Source organism: Artibeus jamaicensis, unplaced genomic scaffold (genome assembly GCF_021234435.1).
Source record: "Artibeus jamaicensis isolate MK-2021 breed Jamaican fruit bat unplaced genomic scaffold, CSHL_Jam_final contig_781, whole genome shotgun sequence".
Taxonomy (NCBI): domain Eukaryota; kingdom Metazoa; phylum Chordata; class Mammalia; order Chiroptera; family Phyllostomidae; genus Artibeus; species Artibeus jamaicensis.
This window is the reverse complement of record NW_026521968.1, coordinates 8014740-8034628: the sequence shown is the minus strand read 5'-3', so window position 1 is coordinate 8034628 and position 19889 is coordinate 8014740. Positions and strand designations below refer to the sequence as shown.

Here is a 19889-nt window from a genome sequence, read left to right as displayed (position 1 = left end):
TGTCTCAGGCCACCCCAGTTCCCCACCCCACCCCACCCCCGGCAAGTATACCTGGCCCATCCCCTCCTCTCGGACCCCACCGTCCCAACCCACGGCAAAGGAGTTTTAAGTCGCCTCTTCTGCCCAAAACGTTGGCTGATGGGAATAATCTTCACACGACGGAGACTAGGCCTTCTATGCTCCAAGTAATTTTTCTCAAAACTTCCCAGCAAGAAGCTGGAAGGAACCTGAGGGGAGTGTCTCGTCGGGCACACTGAGGGGTGTGACCTGGCTGGGCAACCCGCTATCTGGAGCCAAATTCTAAACCCCAGGCTTAGGGGGGCGTGGCCTTCTGGGGTGTGCGGGCTCCTAGCCAATGGGTGTTGTGAAGGGCGTGGCCCGTGGGGGCTGTGGGGGCTCCTCAGGTCTCTTCCATCAGGCCCGGCTCCGCCAGATCCCCGGGAGCCCTGCCGCTCTCGGGCTCCTTGGCTTTGGCTGTGGGTCCCGCTAGGCCCACCCTCCGCGTTTTACTCCGGGACCCCCGTCGCCCCCGCACCCTCTGCCTGCCAAGCTGGGCCGCAGACCCCAGTCGCCTCCCTCTCCTTAACTGCAGCTCCAGCTCCTAAGACAAGATGCCGTCGGGCTTCCAACAGATCGGCTCAGAAGTAGGGTTCAGCATGCGATGGTGGGACGGGGGCATGGGTCTGGCTTTCCTCGGGTTGGGGTCGCAAGTTGGGATCAGCCAAGGGACGCGGTCCGGCACAGGCTCTGGGTGGGGGTGGGAACCTGGCTATTTATACTCGGGCTGGACAACCCGTGACTGTCGTATTCCAGTCCCTCTAAGAGGCTGAGTGGGTCTGGGGGACCGGTCAGGGGCACGGACCACAGCTGGGTTTTTTGAGACAACAGCTCGCCCCCTTCTCTAGGGCACGGATAATTGCGCCAGAATCAGGGACACCTTGTCCTCGATCCAGTTTGAGAAAGCAGATCCAGGCGGGTCTCCAGGAGCTCTCTGTCTGTTCCGGCTCCTGGGGAGTTTTAGAGTACCAGAGGCCCTCCGTTGCCCCCCCCCCTCCACCCCTGGCGGTTCTCCAGAACGCTGAACTTTCCCTTGGCCCCATGGTTGGTGGAGGGGCAGAGAGGATCGGCACCCTCCCTGCCCCCCACTCCCCCAGCTCAGGTTTCTGCTTGGAGACAGTCTGTGCCGCCAGTGAGAGGCCATCACAGCCACCGCCCCTCACACCACTTTCCCGCCCCCATCCCCTGGGCATGGCTCTTGGAGGCAGAAGCCAACAAGGTCCCCTGCCCTTTGTTGGGGCTTAGAGAGGAGGAGAGACAGGGGTGGGGTGTGTGTGTGTGTGTGTGTGTGTGTGTGTGTGTGTGTGTGTGTGTGTAGATAGAGAAGGCCACCACAAGGGCCACAGGCCGGAAGAAATGACCGCAATGTCCTTTTTGGAATTGCTCTTTTTGAGCCTGTTGGGGGCCTCCAGGAGCTAACTGAGAGAACCCCCAGAGGGGAGGGAAGAGAATAGAGGCTGCTGATGATAATGCACTGTCAGTTTATAAGACCAGTCCTGTCCAGGATGCTGTTAACATTTTATTTTGATTTTCACACTTTCATTGACAGGTAGACAAAGCGAGCAACAATCCCTCTACCTCTCCTAACCTAGAGGAAATCTATGTTCAAAGTGGGGAAGTGACTTGCCCAAGGTCACACAAACTGAACTCAGGTCTCTTCAGGCTAAGCCTGTCCCAAGGTCACAGAGGAATTGTGAGACCTAGGTCCTCAAACATTTCTCTGCTGGCTGGACTCAAACATTCAGTTTCTCCTCTGTGCCCTGGTTACTGTGGGGTTCTTTCTGCTCCTGTTTACACTCAGATCTTCCCACAAGTCCTAATATGGCCCAGTTTCCCTCACCCAGCACGTTGGATGGAACCCAGTAACATAAGGCTCTGGCTGGGCACAAGCCCAGGCCCCTGAAGGAAGGAAAGAAACTGTGTTTCCATGTGACACGCCTCCTCTCTACTTCTGCCTGCCCAGGAAGGGGAACCCCCTCGGCAGCGAGTCACTGGGACCCTGGTCCTCGCGGTATTCTCTGCTGTGCTTGGCTCCCTGCAGTTTGGCTACAACATTGGGGTCATCAATGCTCCACAGAAGGTGAGGGTCCTGTGGCTGACAGAGTGGGGGTGCCCAAACAAGGAAGGTAGGGGACAATAGGGATGAGAAGAGAGGGGAGGGTCTGTGGGAACTCACTCTTCTGCTGTCTTCCCAGGTGATCGAACAGAGTTACAATGAGACGTGGCTGGGGAGACAGGGGCCAGAGGGACCTGGCTCCATCCCCCCAGGCACCCTCACAACCCTCTGGGCTCTCTCCGTGGCCATCTTTTCTGTGGGCGGCATGGTCTCCTCCTTCCTCATTGGCATCATCTCTCAGTGGCTGGGAAGGTATGGGGCCTGGAGGACAAGGGTAGGGGACAGGAAGGGAGCCACGGCACAGGCACCCTAACTCTCACAGCCCCACTCTCTGCCTGCCAGGAAGAGGGCGATGCTGGTCAACAACGCCCTGGCAGTGCTGGGGGGCACCCTCATGGGCCTGGCCAACGCTGCTGCCTCCTATGAGATGCTCATCCTTGGACGGTTCCTCATTGGTGCCTACTCAGGTACCCACAGGCACCATGGCCCTGCCCAGTGCCCTGCTCTCCTTTACCATCCCGGGTTTGGGGGGAAGGAGTGCGCAGCTGCCTCAGCCCTCTCTTCTTCCCTCTGTGCAGGGCTGACGTCAGGGCTGGTGCCCATGTACGTGGGGGAGATCGCCCCCACTCACCTGCGGGGTGCTTTGGGGACACTCAACCAACTAGCTATCGTCATTGGCATTCTGATTGCCCAGGTGACTGGGACTGGCCTCATAAGAAGATAGGACCCATGCTCGGAGTCAGTCTGTGCTTCCAGTGAGAGGCCCCCACAGCCACCACCCCTCACACCACTTTCCTGCTCCCTCCCCTGGGCATGGCTCTTCCAGGCAAAAGCCAGAAAGGTCCCCTGCCCTTTGTTGGGGTTTAGAGAGGGAGGGGAGACTGGGGCAGAGATAGAGAAGGGAGGGGTTTGGGGAGGGGCTATGGGAAACAGGCTGAATGGCCTGCCTTCCTTCTCTCACAGGTGCTGGGCTTGGAGTCCATGCTGGGCACTGCCACTCTATGGCCACTGCTCCTGGGCATCACAATCCTGCCTGCCCTCCTGCAGATGATCCTGCTGCCCTTCTGCCCAGAGAGCCCCCGCTACCTCTACATCATCCGGAACCTGGAGGGGCCTGCCAAAAGGAGTGAGCTTCTACCCCATCTTGCTAGTGCCTACCCCCCTCCCAGACCTTCTCCTCGTCCTCTCAGGCCTGACCCACCTCACCTCCAGGTCTGAAGCGCCTGACAGGCTGGGCCGATGTGTCTGGAGCGCTAGCTGAGCTGAAGGAGGAGAAGCGGAAGCTGGAGTGTGAGCGGCCACTATCCCTGCTGCAGCTCCTGGGCAGCCGTACCCACCGGCAGCCCCTAGTCATTGCAGTTGTGCTGCAGCTGAGCCAGCAGCTTTCAGGCATCAATGCCGTATGTATGCCACAGCCTCCAGGAAGGACAGGGTTAGGGAACAGCCCTAGAGGAGAGGAGAAGGGAACAAGCCCCCTCCCTTAAAACTCAGGGTGAGTCCGTCTTGGTGTGCCTGCAGGGGAGGGATGGACATCCCTGCCATCCTCTTTCTTTCCCCCCCCCCCCACTTCTAGGTTTTCTATTATTCAACCAGCATTTTTGAGACGGCGGGGGTAAGACAGCCAGCATATGCCACCATAGGAGCGGGTGTGGTCAACACAGTCTTCACCTTGGTCTCGGTAACTGCTGGCCTCTGAAATGGCTATCACCATTGACTTCACATCCCTTTGTTGTCTCCACCCACCCACTCCCTCCCACCTCCCATGCCCTGAAGCTCCCTGCCAAGCCCTGACTCTCCCCACAGGTGCTCTTGGTGGAGCGTGCTGGGCGCCGGACCCTCCATCTTCTGGGCCTGGCGGGAATGTGTGGCTGTGCCATCTTGATGACTGTGGCTCTGCTTCTGCTGGTGAGGCCTGGGACTGGGAAGGTGACCAGTGGCCCAACCCACGGGGACCTCCCCAAGAGGCTGTGTCCAGTCAGGGCTGTTCCTCAACATATGTGCCTTTGATCCTGGAGCGAGCCTGTGTGCTAGGACTGTGGTCTGTGCTCCCAAAGGACCCAGGCAGCACTTCCTCCCATGCTTGGGGGGAAGCAGTAGTGCAGCACAACTCTGGCAGCCAGGAGGGAGAGCCGCTGTCCAGCCCTGGGAGCAATAATTCCTAAGGACCCAGCTTTAGAACCAAGGGGGAATTGATTACATTTTTTGTTGTTGTTGCTGCTACTGTTTTTGTTATTCTCTTATTTTTTTTTTCCTTGTCTTTGGGAATTAATTTTCTTAATAGCTGAAAGTCCATAACATTCCCTCTGCTTCCAGTCGGCATGGGGCAGCCAGCTCAGTGTCAGTGTTCAGAAGTGCTCAAGAGCCTGGTTGAACTGAGGGTGGCAGCTTCCCTCCCCATGAGCTGCTGGGAGGGATTGGTTTCAGTCTCTGGGCTGAGCACAAAGGAAGATCCAGAAAGATCTGACATGAATTTCCACCCTCCCTGCCTGGTCCCCAGGAGCGGGTTCCAGCCATGAGCTATGTCTCCATCGTGGCCATCTTCGGCTTTGTGGCATTCTTTGAGATTGGCCCTGGCCCCATCCCCTGGTTCATTGTGGCCGAGCTCTTCAGCCAGGGACCCCGCCCAGCAGCCATGGCTGTGGCCGGTTTCTCCAACTGGACGTGCAACTTCCTGATTGGCATGTGTTTTCAGTATGTTGCGGTAGGTGGTCTGCTCCTGTCCATTCTCCCACAACCATAGGCCAAAGGGGGACGACTCTCGGCTAGCCCGTTGGCTTTCTAGTCAGGCACTCCCCTAGCCCTGCTGGTCTATTAGTGGATGATGTGGGCCCTGAAGACCACCCGCTCCACCAGAATCAAAAGAAAGAAGGGAGTTGAATTAGATCGCAAAACAACAGAGGTGTCTTCAAAACAAACTAGCGGCATAATTTATTTAGACTAGGAATAAAATTATAAACTTCATACTAATACAGTGAATGGCTGGGAGTCCACTCTGAGTATAGCAACTCAGGATGGTAAGAGGGTGAAAAACTATAGAAGAATTGGGTTTCAAAGGATCTGTTTCTTCATTAAATTCTCACTCCTGGGTATTTCCATTGCCCTGAAAAGCAGCCCTCTGCCCTCTGCAGTATTGGGCTCCCTGCAAGAGACTTTAGCTCCTGGCTTCCCCTCCCCTTTGTCACACCTCTTTCTTTGCCTGTCCCAGGATGCTATGGGTCCCTACGTCTTCCTTCTATTTGCTGTCCTCCTACTCGGCTTCTTCATTTTCACCTTCTTAAGAGTGCCTGAAACCCGAGGCCGGACGTTTGACCAGATCTCAGCTGCCTTCCGTCGGACACCCTCTCTTTTAGAGCAGGAGGTGAAGCCCAGCACAGAGCTTGAGTATTTAGGGCCAGACGAGAATGACTGAGGGTCCAGGCAGGGGTGGGAGAGCCAGTCCTCTCTATGTCCCTGGAGACCCCCTCCTTTCCTTTGTGGCACTTTAACCCTCTCTTCCCCGTCACTTCCGGGGTGGAGAAAGCCCCTGCAGCCTGGTGAAATTGGGAAGCTGGAGGGCAGGTGTAGTCTGAGCACCCCTCTTTCCCCTCGTGTGACTCTTGAATTATTTATGTGTTATGGTTAGGCTGTGGCCATCAGGGTGGGCCATCTCCCCTTTTGTCCCCCTCCTCCTTTCTCCATAGTTCACCCCCATCCTTCCTCAGCTCCAGAATTTACTTGTGCCCCTCTGCTAGAGAAGAGGGATTGGAGGAGAGGCTCTACAACTGACTTTAGTGTGGGTGAACTGAGGTACAGAGCAGGAATGGAGAAGGGAAACAACTTCCTGTCTCCTTGGACTCCTCCTACTCTCTGGCACTTTCTCTGAGTTCTTGCCACATAGACTCAGGGTGAAGAGGGCTCTCTCTGGACCCCTCCAAGGCAAAGGATGCACCTTCCCAATGTCTAACCTCACCTCTCTCACTGCAGGCTCAGTCCTCTTGCTCAACCTTCTAAGGCAAGAGGGAACACCTGCCCATACCTGGTGAGAGAAAGGAACAGCAAGTTCCTGCCTCTAAACTTAGGGCTCTGGGCTGTACCCTGACTGCTCTCCAAGGCCCCAGCTCTCCCTTCCTCTCCCATTCTAGGAGGGTGTTGTGCCCACAGGCTTTTGACCAACTAAGGGAAAGAGATTTGAAAGACTGCCTGTAAACACTGGGCTGGGAGTAATCTTCAGATATTTTTGTATTGTTTTAAAAAGAAGGGGTAGGGAGAAGAAACCAAGTCTGTTGTACTAAATGTAAATATACAGATACGAATATAAAATTACTGTATGAGATGAGTGTCCTGTCGTGGAGGCACTGAAGGTTGGGCTCAGGGACCATAACTTCCCCTCCCCTCTCTCCCTCCGTCTCTGCCCCACCTCAGCTCTAGGTTGAAGGATCCTCTGGCTGTTGTCACTCATGCCCCCCGCTTATATTTCTAGTCATTGCTTTAATTAGCAGTAAATGCTAATAAGCTGTAGCTGCAAGGGACAGACTGCATTCTCGGTACTTTACAAAACACTCATTCTACAAGGGACACATTATCCCCATTTTACAGATGGGGAAGGTGATTCTCACAGGGATGAAAGCACTTGCTCAGAGCTCCATGGATAGAAACACGGGGCCAATGTTCATGACCAGGCCCTGCCCACTTCCCCCGGCACATTCTCCTCCTCCCCAAGTTTACCAGCAAGTTACCAGTAATTCGAAGAACAGAAATGAGGCAGAGACCAAGACACAAGAAAGCCTGTTTTTGGTTTTACTGGAGGCTCAGGTGGCACATGACAGTTCATAAAATGGCTTCAGAGGGAGCGGGCAGAGGGGAAACAAAAAATAAACTGGGGTGGGAAAGAAAAACAACCAGGAGGAGGTAAGAGCTGGCTGGTTCCTTCTCAGCCTGACTTAGGGGAGGGAGTTGATGCCTCTGAACAAAAAGGATGAACCCCTTCCTTCAACCCTTGGTAGGGGAGAGAGAGGAAAAAAAAAGGCTGTTGCTTTGGCCCTCCTGAGTCTCATGGAAAATGGGGAAAAGCTGGTGTTTTGATGTCATGAATTACGGGAAAGGGGGCAGGGGGTGCTGGGTAGGGTGCAGGTCAGTTGGAAAAACTGGCAGATACCTGAGAGAGAAGAAGAAAGGACAGTCATGACTAGTAAGTTATCCGGACCCTGTTCCCCACCCTCTTGGCTCCTCGCCCTCTTGGCTCCCCACCTTGGGTCCTCTCGGAAAGCAGCCACTCACCAGATGGTAGTTCTGGGTGTCCTTGAGTTGGAATCACTCCAGCATGGTGGGGGGGGGGTCCCCACTGTTGATGGCGGCTGAGGTCTAGACAGGACAGTGGTCAGTTGAGACCCTCTTGTTCTTCAGAGTCCTCCAACTTCAACCCTCTTCCACCTCTTCTCTTCCCGTTCATTCCCACACCCCCTTCCCATTCCTCCCTCAGTTTACATCCACAGCTGGTGCTGTGGCTCAAGCAGAACTTAGAAGGGTGTCTGCAGGGACTGACATGGGACAGACTGCTTCTGCTGGGGCTTCCTGGTGGGGGGGGGGTGCCTGCCAGAGGTGCACCCAGCAGTACTGACTCTAGTGTCAGGTTGCATGAAAGGGGGTAGGGTCGGGTGGGGTGGGGGCAGGGCCAAGGGATAGGGGAACAGAAGGATAGAGTAATTTGGGGAGGGGGAGAAGGGAAAGGGGAAAGAGGAAAGAAAGTAAAGGGGGAAGTGGGTCCCACAGCAGATGGACAGTTAAACTGAGGTCACCTCCTGGGCTGTGGGCTGCCTGGGTCCAGGGGGCTGCTGCCGTCGCCGCTGGAAGTAGGGGCGGTTTCGTGGGCGCTGGGGCTCAGGCCGGGAACCATCAGAGGGTCCTTGGCTGGGCTTGGTCTTGCCATCCCCACCTTCTGTGGTAGGCTGCTGGGGTGGCCTGGGGCGGAAAGGCCTGGGGAGAGAAGTGTGAACACCAAAGAGTGTGGGAAGCCCCGTGCAGACTACCTCCCTCCCTTCCTCCCAGGACCTCCCTAGGAGAGGAATATATGTGGGGTGGGGACCAGCCAGCTTCCCCATTCCATCCCCCCACTCCACCCCCAGGAGCCAAGCTTTCAGCCCCAGGCGCTGCTTCCCCAGAGCACCAATGCAGTGACCTCTCAGCTCCCCTCCCCATCTCCTGCATCACTAGCTTCAGGCTTGTCTTGAGAGCTTAGCTCTTCCCCTTCCCATCCTCCTTACCCTTCCTATATCCCTATACCTATCACCCCTGTCCAGTACTGGACAGCAAAGGAAAAGGTAGAACCCTGGAAAAGAGGACCCTGTAGAGGAAGTCTTACCTGCGGTATCTGGGCCGGAATCTGGGTGGGGGGACCCGCTCATCTCCCTGCTGTTGGTCCCCCTCCAATGGGGCTGTCTCTTTAGGTTCTACCCCATCAGTGCCCTGGCAACATACAGCGGCCCTGGTGAGCTGGGGTAACAGCGGCTGCCTAGGACCCAGGTGCCCACAGTTCTTCCCAACCCTGGGTTCCACTTCCTCTGGGGACCCTGTGCTCTCTCTCTTCCCCAACTCCCAGGCCTTCCCTAAGATGTGAGTAGCTGGTTCTACATTCCCAGTTCCCCTCTCACCTCTATAGGCTGCTGCTGGTTGGGGGGCCTTGGGCCTCGCACAAAGCGACGCCGGTAGAAGAAGGGTGGTGGGCGCCGTCGTCTGGGCCTTTGCCCAGGGTCTTCAGCTCGCTCCCCTTCGATGCCTGGTTCTGTCCCACCTGATGGGGCCTCCGCCACCATGGGCGGTGGGGCAGCTGGGCGAGGACGGGGGATGAATCGGCGGAACCTACGTCGATTGGGGGCATAGCGGCTGCCCTTCACTGGCACACCCCCAGGCCCAGTTACATTAGCAGCTTCTGCACCCTGGAAAAGGGGTGGAGAGAACTTGCTCCAACAACAAACACACAACATTCCCAAAGTGGCTCGAATCATTAGTATCCTCCTTCTTCCAGCTAAATCCTCTCTTCAGCTTTCTTCAGCCCCTCTAACTTCTTCTCACCCTCCCCCAGGGGGGGCAATGGTGTGTTTGGACCCTTCTAGGAGGGTCTACCTCTGCAATTTGTCCTTTTGAAATAGCTGCTACCGGGCCCTCTTGAGCTTAAGATGGGAGGTGGGGGGTGTGGATGGAGAAAGGTCTGGCAGCAACTGTCCATCTTACTAGAGGGCTGACTCAGAGCCCTCGGACAGGGTCCCATGTGGAGAACAGACATGTGCTTGAACTACAAAGAAACCTAATATTAATTACTAAGTGATAACAGGGACTTGTTCTTTAGAATATCCCTTAGATCAGCCAAAGTGTTAAAAATGACAACAGCTGCCTGAGAACACAGTCTGGGTTGACAAGCCTGAGGAAGGAGCTGGCCTCAGGAGGGGCAAAGCCTGGGATGACATCCAGGCCACCCTCCCACTCTATATCCCATCACAGCCCCCAAACCTTCTCTCCTTCCACGACATCAAACTCCACAGTCTCCCCATCTCCAACGCTGCGCAGAAACTTCCTGGGGTTGTTTCTTTTAATAGCTGTCTGGTTAGGGGAAAGGCCATGAGAAAGGTGAGGACTAGTCTCTCTCACCCCTGTTGGGCCCACCACCCAACTTTATTCTTTTCACCATTTTACTTGTGGGCTAGGGCTGGAGGGTGGAGCAAGGAGAAGGTAGTCAAGAGTTAATAGGGGAAAAGCCATAAACTAGGGGCCTCAAGAATGATTGTACAGTTACCTCCCGGAGGAGGGGGTCTGTCTCCAGGACACACGCCCTCCTCCCTTTACCCCTCAGGGATTTTAAAAAGGGAGACATGAAACACGAGACAGTCTTAAGTTGCAAAATGGGTAAAATGTACTGTACTGCTAACCTCAAACCCACTGAGAGCTCTTTCCACCAAAATAGTGGTTCTCAAACTGTGGCCTGCATCAGAATCACCTGCAGAGCTAGTTAAAACAGATCGCTGGCCCCTGATCTGATTGATTCAGTAGGTCTGACTGATTCAGTAGGTCGGGGGCCAGAGATTTTGGATGTCAGGTGATGCTGCCGGTGCGGGGGCCACACTTTGAGAACCACTGCACTCAAATGTCTGAAGCCTGTATCCTTTCCTCTGAACAATGTTTGTGATCCACTCCCCTGGTGTTAACACATTCCAGTAGGTACTGAGCTCGCCATGCCCAGAGGGCAGCACATATATTTCTTAGAGAAACAACCCAACACAAGTGGAGCCAATGGCAGTAATTCAGGCATCTGATGTGGACAGGGAGGGAAACTATTTCCTGGTGGGCATGCTGTTGAGGTCAAAGCTGGAGAAGCACGATCTGTGCTGCTAAGAATTATGGCAAAAGTCTTTAAAGAGAGGGCAGCTTCCTCCCCTCAGAAAGCCAACCTAACTCTTACCTGGTGAACAAAGACATCCTCCTTGGTGTCATTCCTGCAGAACAGGATGCATTGTTAGGAGGTGGCCTTGTTGAGTTACTCACCTCCCCCAAGGGCTCCCTAGCTGCCTAGTCCTAAAATCAGTAGGCTCATCCTCTCCAGCCTTCTATGGCAGCTTGGAGGTTGGCAAGACCCCCAGAAGCTGATACGAAAAGAAGTATACTTAAGACCCTGGAAGGAAACCTGGGCTTCGTGAGGGGTGCAGAGCGAAGGCAAATTCACCTTGCAGGCACTGAGCACTCCACCGTCTACCACTTAGAACCTGGTAGTGATGGGTGTAACTGCCCCTGGTCAACACCTCCTTTCCCCCAACCCCCAACACTGTTGGAAAATTCCGCTCCTGCCCCCACTGGTGTAGCTCAGTGGATTGAGTGTGGGCTGTGAACCAAAGGGTTGCTGATTCCATTTCCAGTCAGGGCACATGCCTGGGTTGTGGGCCAGGTCTCCAGTAGGGGTGCATGAGGAGCAACCACACATTGATATTTTTGTCTCTCTTTCTCCTTCCCTTTTCTCTAAATAAATAAAATCTTTAAAAAAATTCCACTGACTCCTTCCTTCTAGAGTCAAGGAGCAAGAAAGTGGGGATGGGGAAAAGGTGCAGAAAAAGCTTGAGATGGGGACAATGTGTCAAGAACTAGCTCTAAACAGCCCCCAAACTTTATTCTCAGCCTCAACCAGGAGATGAAGCCCACAGTGAGGCCCTCTTTCAACACACCAAGGGACCAAGGGTGAGAGAGAAGATAATATCCGATCATTCTCTATTACTACTAGCCTATTACCCCAGTTTATCCCACCCCAATGTGGAGGAGGGGAGAAGCTTTCCTTCAGAACCTCCCAGGAGTCCTCAGTTTTCAGAATTAGAGAAGAGCCTTTCCTTAGAACAAATATTCTAGCTGTAAAGCACTTGGATCTGCACAAAGGTCAGCCTGCTAAGAGGGAACTAATGTCTCCCAGGAGGTCTGCGTTGGGCAAGGTGCCCTGGCTGGGGAAGGGGCCATAGGGAAAGACCTGGCTTTGCTCAGAATCTGCCACTAGGGCCCCTCCCAGTGCCCGGAGGGAGTAAGGCTGCCAAAGAGAAGCAAAGCAGCAGCCTCTGGCTAGGCTGGTTCCTTCCCCAACCCCCACCAGCCTCAGTCCCATTAGGTGGGAGGATTCAAATGAGCCAATAACTTTCTAAGGAAGATGAGTTATAAGAATGCTATGTGTGCTGCCCTAAAGAGGAAATGAGTGAGGCCTGAGCTTTGGAGTACAGAGCAGGTACATTCGGCCCCAAAGGTGAGGCAAACTAAACTAGAAGGTGAGACAAACAAGCTGGGAGGGTCAGAGCCAGGTTTGCCAACTTCCTAAATCAACCCTCTTCTGCCCTTGAAGATGAGGAACATCTTCTTGCCCACATTTGTGCTACGATTTAAAGACTTTCAATCAGTGTCAGCTGGAGATTGCAACCATGTGCCTTGGCCAGGGTAGAAATGAGATTGGGAAGGTGTCCAGTCCCACAGGCCAGTTTGGAAGACACCCATTCCACACCCTCCCTGAGTTCCTCAGATACCTGTTGATGAATCCGTAACCATTCCGGACGTTGAACCATTTGACAGTGCCCAGGACCTGGATTGCTGCCAGGCAGAGATGCAGTAGGGACAGTAAGATGGGGGAAGAGATGGAGTTGGACTCAGTCTTGAGAAACTCCAAAATCTAACCTACCTCCCTATTGTCTAATAAGCTTAACTTCAAATGGAAGTGCCCACACAGCCAAGCTCAGGCTTTCAAAACCCTTCCAACTCTAAGACATGATCCTCATAGCCTACAAATCCAGGCCCTTCACCGAGGATCGCATACTCACCTAGTCTACAAAAGGGGGCCCTCAGGTCATACCTGAGGAGTTTTCTAGCCTTCTTAAAGTAAGGGTCCCCAGTGCACCTGCTTCGCAGCTTAGAGATTTACCTGGTACTAACCTGAATCACCTAGGCCAAGTCTCCCACCTCGGGGGCGTGGCCAGACCCTGAGGCTCATTCTCCACCCCAAGGCCTTAGCAGGACTTGCTTACCACGCCCTCCCACCCAGGAAGGCACGTCAACACTTCCCACTAGAGGAACCCAGTAAAGTCCTCTGCCCCCAGTCCAGCTAGTCCTTTGAGCCTCCGGGCCAGGCCCGCCTTCGGTTTTCTGGACCCCACCAGGCTCCACAACGCCCCTCACCCAGCCCGCCCACCCCCTTAGAACCGCCCTGGCACGCGTCCCCCCCTCACCCAGCACCGGCTTGTCCGCCTGACTCCGGGCTGAGGGCGCGGGGGTTCCCGAGGCCGCCGTCGCCGGGTTGCCAGGGGTGTGGGGGCCCGGCGCTGATGGGGTCCCAGCAGCTGGGCCCGAGGCGGCTCCGACCCCGAAGCCCCCCGCCCCGCTGCCTGCTTTCTGTGGCTCCCCCGCCGGCACCGGTACCACCACCGCTACTACCCCTGCCGCCGTCGTGGGCACCGTGGCCGCGGGGGCCACTGACGCCACCGCTGCAGCCTCCACCTCGCTCATCCCGCCGGGTCCAGTACCGGCCCCCGCCGCCACCACCTCCTCCTCCGCCGCCACCGCCGCCACCACCGCCCCAGCCTCTCCCCCCGGCTCGCGAACCCACCACCCCACCAGGTCCTCGCGCCCCGAGGCTCGCCCGCAAGCCGGCAGCGGGCCCTGAACCCAGGCCAATCGCAGCCTGCAGCCGCGGCGCGCGCAGGCCCCGCCTGCTGGCCACAGGCCAATCCTAGCGGAGCAGCCCACCCCCCGACCCACACGCCCGCCCCGCCTCCCGGACTGCGCGTCGAGGCTGAGGCCCTCGCCCACCGCCCCGTAAGTACACCTGGGCCCCGCCCCGAGGTTGTCACGTGACTGTACGCAGCCACACCCATTGGTCCACAGCCCCTTTTCCCCCCTCCCCCCGCCCCTTTCCACCGGCCGCGGGAAATCAAACGGGCTGGTGGCGCCCCAACTGCCACCTGGCCTCAGCGCGAAGGGCGGGGTGGGGTTGGCCCCTCCAAGGTTGCCCCTAACGACCTGAGTCGGGGCCGGGACTCTGCAGTCTCTGTCTGGCCTCGAGCTCACGGACCCCCTCCACCCTCGAGACCGCCCTGCTCGTACGCTGCTTGGGTGAGAATGCCTTCCCCCTGCCCGCCCCCACCCTCTCTCTAGAGTATGCCTACACAGCCCCGACTGCGGTATTTGCCCGCTGCAAGCTGGAAGACACAGAACGACTTTCCTAGCTCATGGTAGCTGTCACAAGCTGGGGACTCTCACCTTTTGTTTTTAAGGTAAAATTTACATGTAAACAAAATGCACAACTCTTCCCTGAGTTTGAAAAACGTTAATCCAGGTAGTCGGTACTCTAATCAAGCTATTCTTCCCTCGCTCTCTGATGTCTATCACCCTAGAGCAGTTTCAGGGTCAGTCGTGCTGGGCGCTGTAATCTCCGGTGAGGCAGGGCCTCCCTCACCCTGGCCGTTCCCTTCTCTTCTTTTCTCCAATTAGCCAGACTCGAGACACTCGAGACCTTTGCACAGGTAGTTTCCTCTGCCTAGACATGCCCTCTGTGTCTCTCAGGGTGACTTCTTCAAATACAAGCTTACATATCACTTCTATTACATCATCCTTTTTTTTTCTCATGGCATTTTTGAAAATATGAGAACATCTGTTTGTTCTTCTGCTTCTTTATTCTATTCCCCAGCCTCCCTAACCGCCCCCCCCTCCGTCCCCTCCGCAACATTAGACTGTTAATTCCACAGCAATAACAGTTCTGATGCCTGGAACAGTGTCAGACGCAACAAAGGCTCTCCATATTTCTTCAAAAAGGAAAAGAAAGAATGGTCCCCATTCCACAGCTGAGAAGACTGGGGCCTGGTGGGAAGCCTGCCTCGGGTTCTCAGGAGCCCGGGAGGTCCGTCCTGGGAGGCGCAATCTCTTTTCCAGAATAACGCGGCTCTAGAAGTCGCTCCTCCAGAGGGCCGCCTGCGCGACCCATGGAGGATGTGGTCAGCTCTGGGCAGTTCGTATTTTTAGCCAGGACGGAGTGCCCGGGGCAGCACACGTGCCTCCACGCGCCGCTCCTCTCCACGTGCGCTTCCCTAGTCCAGGTGTCCCCCTGCCAGACCCAACCCTTAGCTCTCCACAAATCGCAGCGGCAGCCGTCGCCAATCCCTGTCCTGGAGCGCCCTCTCCTGGCCGTTTTCGGGGCGGGGGGGGCCGCCTGCACTGGCTTCCTTGCGGTTATTTAATCGTGTGCCCCTCTCATCCCACAGTTTCAGAGTTCTGTTTCCCAGGAAAAAAGAAAAGAAAAGATGAGGAAACAGCTAAATCAAGAGGCGAGGCTGTGAAAGATACAGAACTGACTACCCTCCTTTAGCCTGTTAAGGACCGATTTACCTGTGTCCACACCTAAGCTCAAGGGATGCCAGAAGCAGGAGACCAAGGCTGGCAGAAAGGCAAGCAAGATACTTTACAACGTATCCCTGGCAACAAAAAATCTCATGGAAGGTACAGAAAGAGCTCAGGTGTAGACTAAGTTTAATTGTAAGTTTTGCGAGTGAAATGAGAGGAAGCTCAAGGGAAAGGTGAGCCCTGTTTGTAGTAAGATTAAAATTGGCTAGGAGACCAGGGGTGGGGTGCTGCAGGGAAAAGTACTCCCACCAAGGCCTCTGAACCATGAAACAACACATGTGTATGTACAACAGTTACATGTTCTCTGTTCCCGTGGGTAAGAATTAGCAGATGCCACAGAAAGATGCGATTAATTTTCCTGTTCAGTTGAAGGGTGCATATAATTTTCTGGTTATTTAAATATTTTTATGGGCTCCAGGCACTCTATGGGAAAAGGTTTCCTGCTTTCCCTGTCACTGTCTTTTCATTTGCTCCTGCCCACCTGAAGTTGTCTCTCTCTCCTGTCACTGTAACAGAAAGCCCCACCCTGCCTCCTTAAGTATTGCCCAGTAGTACATCTCTATTAATTTAACACCGAACTTCCTTAAATCAATCTTGACTGTCTCTACTCCCTCATCTTTCTTTCACACCTCACCAACTCCACTGAGTTGGCTTCAGCAATGGTCTACAACCCCTTCACTCTCTCTTCTCTCTTTATTAATGTCCCTTCTTTTTTTTAGGATTTATTTTTTAGAGAAATGGGGAAGGGAAAGAGGGAGAGAAACATCATTGTGTGATTGCCTCTCACGTGCCTCCCACTGGGGACCTGGCTGGCAACCCAGGCATGTGCCCTGACTAGGAATCCAACCAGCGACCCTTTGGTTTGCAGGCTGGCACTCAATTCACTGAGCCACACCACCCAGGGCTGATGACTGGCTCTTAAACTCATGTTTCCAGCCCTGAGTCCTTCCTCTTTTTTTAAAAAAAAATATTTTATTTATTTACTTTTAGAGAGAGCAGAAGGGAAGGAGAAAGGGAGAGAAACATCGGTGTGCAAGGAAAACATCAATCGGTTGCCTCTCTCATGCCCCCAACTGGTGACCCACCCCACAACCCAGGCATGTGTCCTGATTGGGAATCAAACTGGTTACCTTTTGGTTTGCAGGCCAGCACTCAATCCACATGCCAGCCAGGGTATTCCCACCTCTATCAGACTCTCTAGCCAGTTGTTCTGAAGGCTTTCTGAAGTGTGACAGGCTCGCATCTTAGCTCTATTTTTTCTCCTCCCACCCCTTTCTTCCTGAGTTTATCACCACATTCCCACAAGGGATCATTCTTTAGTGCCCATTTCTCATTTGTAGAACAGTTTCTCCTGGATGTCCAGGCTTAGCACAGCAAAAGTGGAGATTTATGGTATCAAACTGAGGTGATATTTGAAAGATTTAAAAGGTGGTGTCCCCTCTGTCCACTAGTACCACATATTCCCAACAACTTTCCCCTCTGACTTTCTTCTTGCAGCTCAAATTGGAGTTTACTACTTCTCTGAATTCCTGCTCTGTCATTTCTCAACTGCTGGAGAGAGAGTGTTGATACCTACAGCCTCCATCTTCTCTTCTCCCATCTACTCTTTAGCTACCATTACTTACCTCGGTCCTCCCCTTTCCAGGCTCTGCTAGCACTCTGCTGAATCCTTGATCCTTTTCCACCCTCTACCTCCTTGTCCTATCTACCATAGGACTATTACTTACTACCTCCTTCTTGAAACATCTTTCCTTGTTTTTTTAACCTACTGTAACAAAATACCACAGTAGGATCTAATATTTGTTGAGCATTTACCATGTGCCATATACCATTCTATGTATATTAGATGCTTTCAGTCATTTAGTCCTTACAACAACCCTGGGAAGTGGATAGTATGTTAATTATCCCAGTTTTTCAGATAAGGAAACTGAGGTATAGTCAAGTGAAGCAACCAGCCTAAACTCACACCACTGTGGAACATGCTAAGCTGGGATTCAAATGCAGATCAACCTAACATCAGAGCCTAATTTCCAAGTCACCAACTTCCATCCACTGTGCTAGGACTACACTTTCCCATCTTTTTCAACAATCCCTTGGCCAAAGCAGACACAAGCCTGCCCAGATCCATCAGACCTTTTGATGGGGAATGGCAAACACAGGATAAGAGCATGTGAAATGAGAAATGCTACTGTGACAATATTTGGATAATATAGGGTAACATAGTCTGCCATCTGACCACAACAATTACATCATTTCCATATGCAAAATGTACTATACCCTCCCTAAGAACTCCAAAGTCTCAATCCATATGGCATCGGGAGTTTCAGACTTCATCCTCTAAATCCGGTCCAAGTGTAGACTAGGCTTCCCAGAAGTGGTTTCTCAAATAGACTTTTATTACGTGTCTGGACCTTCTAAAACAAAACAGTAATTACTAGTTCTCCTATGTATCATTGGTTGTCAAACTGATGCATAAACAATCTGAGCTTTGGCAGACGCAGAGTGGGTGATCCTTTCCGAAGAACCAAGATGGCGGAAGTGGAGCAGAAGAAGAAGCGGAACTTCCGCAAGTTCACCTACCACAGTGTGGATCTCGATCAACTACTTGACATGTCCTATCAGCAGCTGATGCGGCTCTAGAGTGCCAGACAGTGGTGGCGGCTGAACCACAGCCTGTGGAGGAAGCAGCACTCACTGCTAAAGCGCCTGCGCAAGGTCAGGAAGGAAGCGCCCCCCAAGGAGAAGCCCGAAGTGGTGAAGACACACCTGCAGGACTTTATCAGCCTGCCAGAGATAGTGGGCAGCATGGTGGGTGTGTACAATGGGAAGACCTTCAACCAGGTGGAAATCAAGGTGTTTGTGAGGCTGTGCTGCTTGGGTGGGTGTGGGCCCTTCCACCCATGGTCACCTAACACTGGTCCATTCTTCACCTCCCACAGCCAGAGATGATTGGCCACTACCTGGGTGAGTTCTCCCTCACCTATAAGCCAGTAAAGCATGCCCCACCCCCGCATTGGGGCCACCCACTCTTCCCACTTCATCCCTCTCAAGTAGCCAATAAAAGCACAGACTGACTTAAAAAAATTTTTTTAAAAACCAACAACAATCTGAGCTTTCATCTCCCTATAGGAGAGCCCACAGTGCAGGGTTGATACCAACTAATGTTTCTTCCTTTTAAAAAAATATTTATTTAGCCCTGGCTGGTGTAGTTCAGTGGATTGAGCACAAGCTGTGAATCAAAGGGTCACCAGTTCAATTCCCAGTCAGGGCACATGTCTGGGTTGCTGGCTGGGTTCCCAGTAAGGGGCATGCAAAAGTCAACTACACACTTATGTTTCTCTCCTTCTCTTCCCCTCTCTTTGAAAGTGAATAAATAAAATTGTAGTAGACCGCTCTGCCTGATTTTAGGAATTGTATCTCTACTCCTTGTGGATAAGGGCAAGAGATGACCTTTGGAATGCCAGCCACAGGAGACAAAGCCTGTCTCTGGTAGCAAATGCTGCCTCAGTTCCTCTCCCTGCCCCCAGAGCTTGGTTGGAAGTCAGTGATGGGTAAGACCCCTCACAGCGCGGGGGGGGGGGGGGGGGGGGGGGGGGCAACCTAAGACAGACTTGATCACCTGGGAGGCCTTCATGGAAGGACTCTGGGGGCTGCAACAGAGAGCAATGGACTCTTGCCCCACAGCTTTGTCAAAGCCTGAGTCCCCATGTCCTCTGGGAGAAGCACTTCCTGGCTCTAATCCTCTTAAGCCTGAATACCTGATGGGGAGAGGTGCAGCTCCTTGCCCTGGGGAAAAATCTGGCACCACAAAGACTTGCTGATAAACCTGTGAAATCTGCTCTGCTAAGAGTGCTTTCATTCATATAAGGGTCCGAGAGGAAATAAGTATGTCTCCCAAAGTTTCTGCAACTCTCTTCCTGACAGACACTGACTCTGAAGCCCTCAGATCTCTTTATAATGTTATCTACTGTTTGATCCTTGTCGCCCTGTATTCCTATGTATTACAACCCAATAAAAAACTATGGAAGAGGGCGCTCAGGGCCTTTTTCTCCCCAGAGAAACTGGCCACAGCCCACGCCACCATCCCCTAAACAGATCTCATCATCTCTCAGCCACATATTTACTCATTCACGCGTGTCCGTGGCACTGGGGGGACCTCTCATGAAGTAGTCGCCCCCACATAAAATCATAAAAAAATCTTATGGAAAACACTTTTAAAAATTTATTGATTGGTTTTTAGATAGAGAGAGGAAGGGGGAGAAAGAAACATTGATTTGTTCTACATATTTATGCATTCATTGGTTGTTTCTTGTGTGGATCCAAGCCACAACCTTAGCATATGGGGACAATGCTGTTATCAACTGAACTACCTGGCCAGGGGCTAGTTGATGTTTGTCTCTTGCCCACAGAAGTCCTAGACCCTTCCTTACCCTGTTGAGAGCTGATCCTTCTTCAGAAATCCTCAGCTTCGATGTCTCCACTGCTAAAAGATCTGCCAGGCTTCCAGGCTGGCTTTGGCCCCATTGTGGTGTTCACGCAAACCCACATTCTCTGTGGTGGGCTACATCACACTTTTCTGCAATTGCCTGACTAGGTCTGAATTCCCTCAACTGGCCATATGGCCTGGCACAGAGCAAGCTTTCTGTGACCATCTGGAGAATGAGTGAATGAATGAGCAAATGAATCATCATAGTCAACGTTATATAGTCATTTGTGATTGGCTTATTGAGTTTCCTTTCTCTATGAGCTGGGTCTATAGTCTTCCCTCAGCCTTATTCCTACTTACTTGGTCCAGTTTCTAAGAAACTGTCTGACTTCTTTGTACCATCCAGGTTGA

The 19889-nt window shown here is 53.3% G+C and overlaps 2 protein-coding genes and 1 pseudogene across 2 annotated transcripts; 2 read left to right on the top strand and 1 right to left on the bottom strand.

Moving 5' to 3' along the window:
* The first annotated feature begins 401 nt into the window (after window positions 1–401).
* On the top strand, window positions 402–6483 carry SLC2A4 (solute carrier family 2 member 4). The gene is made up of 11 exons (XM_037129225.2): window positions 402–644; window positions 2021–2137; window positions 2253–2425; window positions 2516–2640; window positions 2752–2867; window positions 3137–3299; window positions 3386–3573; window positions 3747–3851; window positions 3977–4078; window positions 4671–4874; window positions 5379–6483. The coding sequence occupies exons 1-11, from the start codon at window positions 612–614 to the stop codon at window positions 5580–5582; spliced, it is 1530 nt and encodes a 509-aa protein (XP_036985120.2). The 5' UTR covers window positions 402–611; the 3' UTR covers window positions 5583–6483.
* Window positions 6484–6935: 452 nt separating this feature from the next.
* Window positions 6936–13177, bottom strand: YBX2 (Y-box binding protein 2). Its single transcript, XM_037129226.1, has 9 exons — window positions 12886–13177; window positions 12190–12253; window positions 10602–10635; window positions 9656–9745; window positions 8800–9084; window positions 8511–8614; window positions 7948–8125; window positions 7430–7513; window positions 6936–7307 (listed from the first exon to the last, which is right to left on the bottom strand). The coding sequence occupies exons 1-8, from the start codon at window positions 13160–13162 to the stop codon at window positions 7463–7465; spliced, it is 1083 nt and encodes a 360-aa protein (XP_036985121.1). The 5' UTR covers window positions 13163–13177; the 3' UTR covers window positions 6936–7307; window positions 7430–7462.
* Window positions 13178–17581: 4404 nt separating this feature from the next.
* Window positions 17582–18106, top strand: LOC119037183 (40S ribosomal protein S15-like; annotated as a pseudogene).
* The last annotated feature ends 1783 nt before the right edge of the window (window positions 18107–19889 follow it).

Bases quoted from the DNA above. Each gene is read 5' to 3' on its own strand.
- SLC2A4 (XM_037129225.2), top strand. From the start codon at position 612: ATGCCGTCGGGCTTCCAACAGATCGGCTCAGAA. The intron at 2,641-2,751 runs GTACCCACAGGC...CCCTCTGTGCAG, and splicing joins CCTCATTGGTGCCTACTCAG to GGCTGACGTCAGGGCTGGTG. The intron at 3,574-3,746 runs GTATGTATGCCA...CCCCACTTCTAG, and splicing joins AGCTTTCAGGCATCAATGCC to GTTTTCTATTATTCAACCAG.
- YBX2 (XM_037129226.1), bottom strand. From the start codon at position 13,162: ATGAGCGAGGTGGAGGCTGCAGCGGTGGCGTCAGTGGCCCCCGCGGCC. The intron at 9,085-9,655 runs GTTTGGGGGCTG...CCCCTTTTCCAG, and splicing joins ATGTCGTGGAAGGAGAGAAG to GGTGCAGAAGCTGCTAATGT. The intron at 8,615-8,799 runs GTGAGAGGGGAA...GTATGTTGCCAG, and splicing joins ACCAGCAGCAGCCTATAGAG to GGCACTGATGGGGTAGAACC.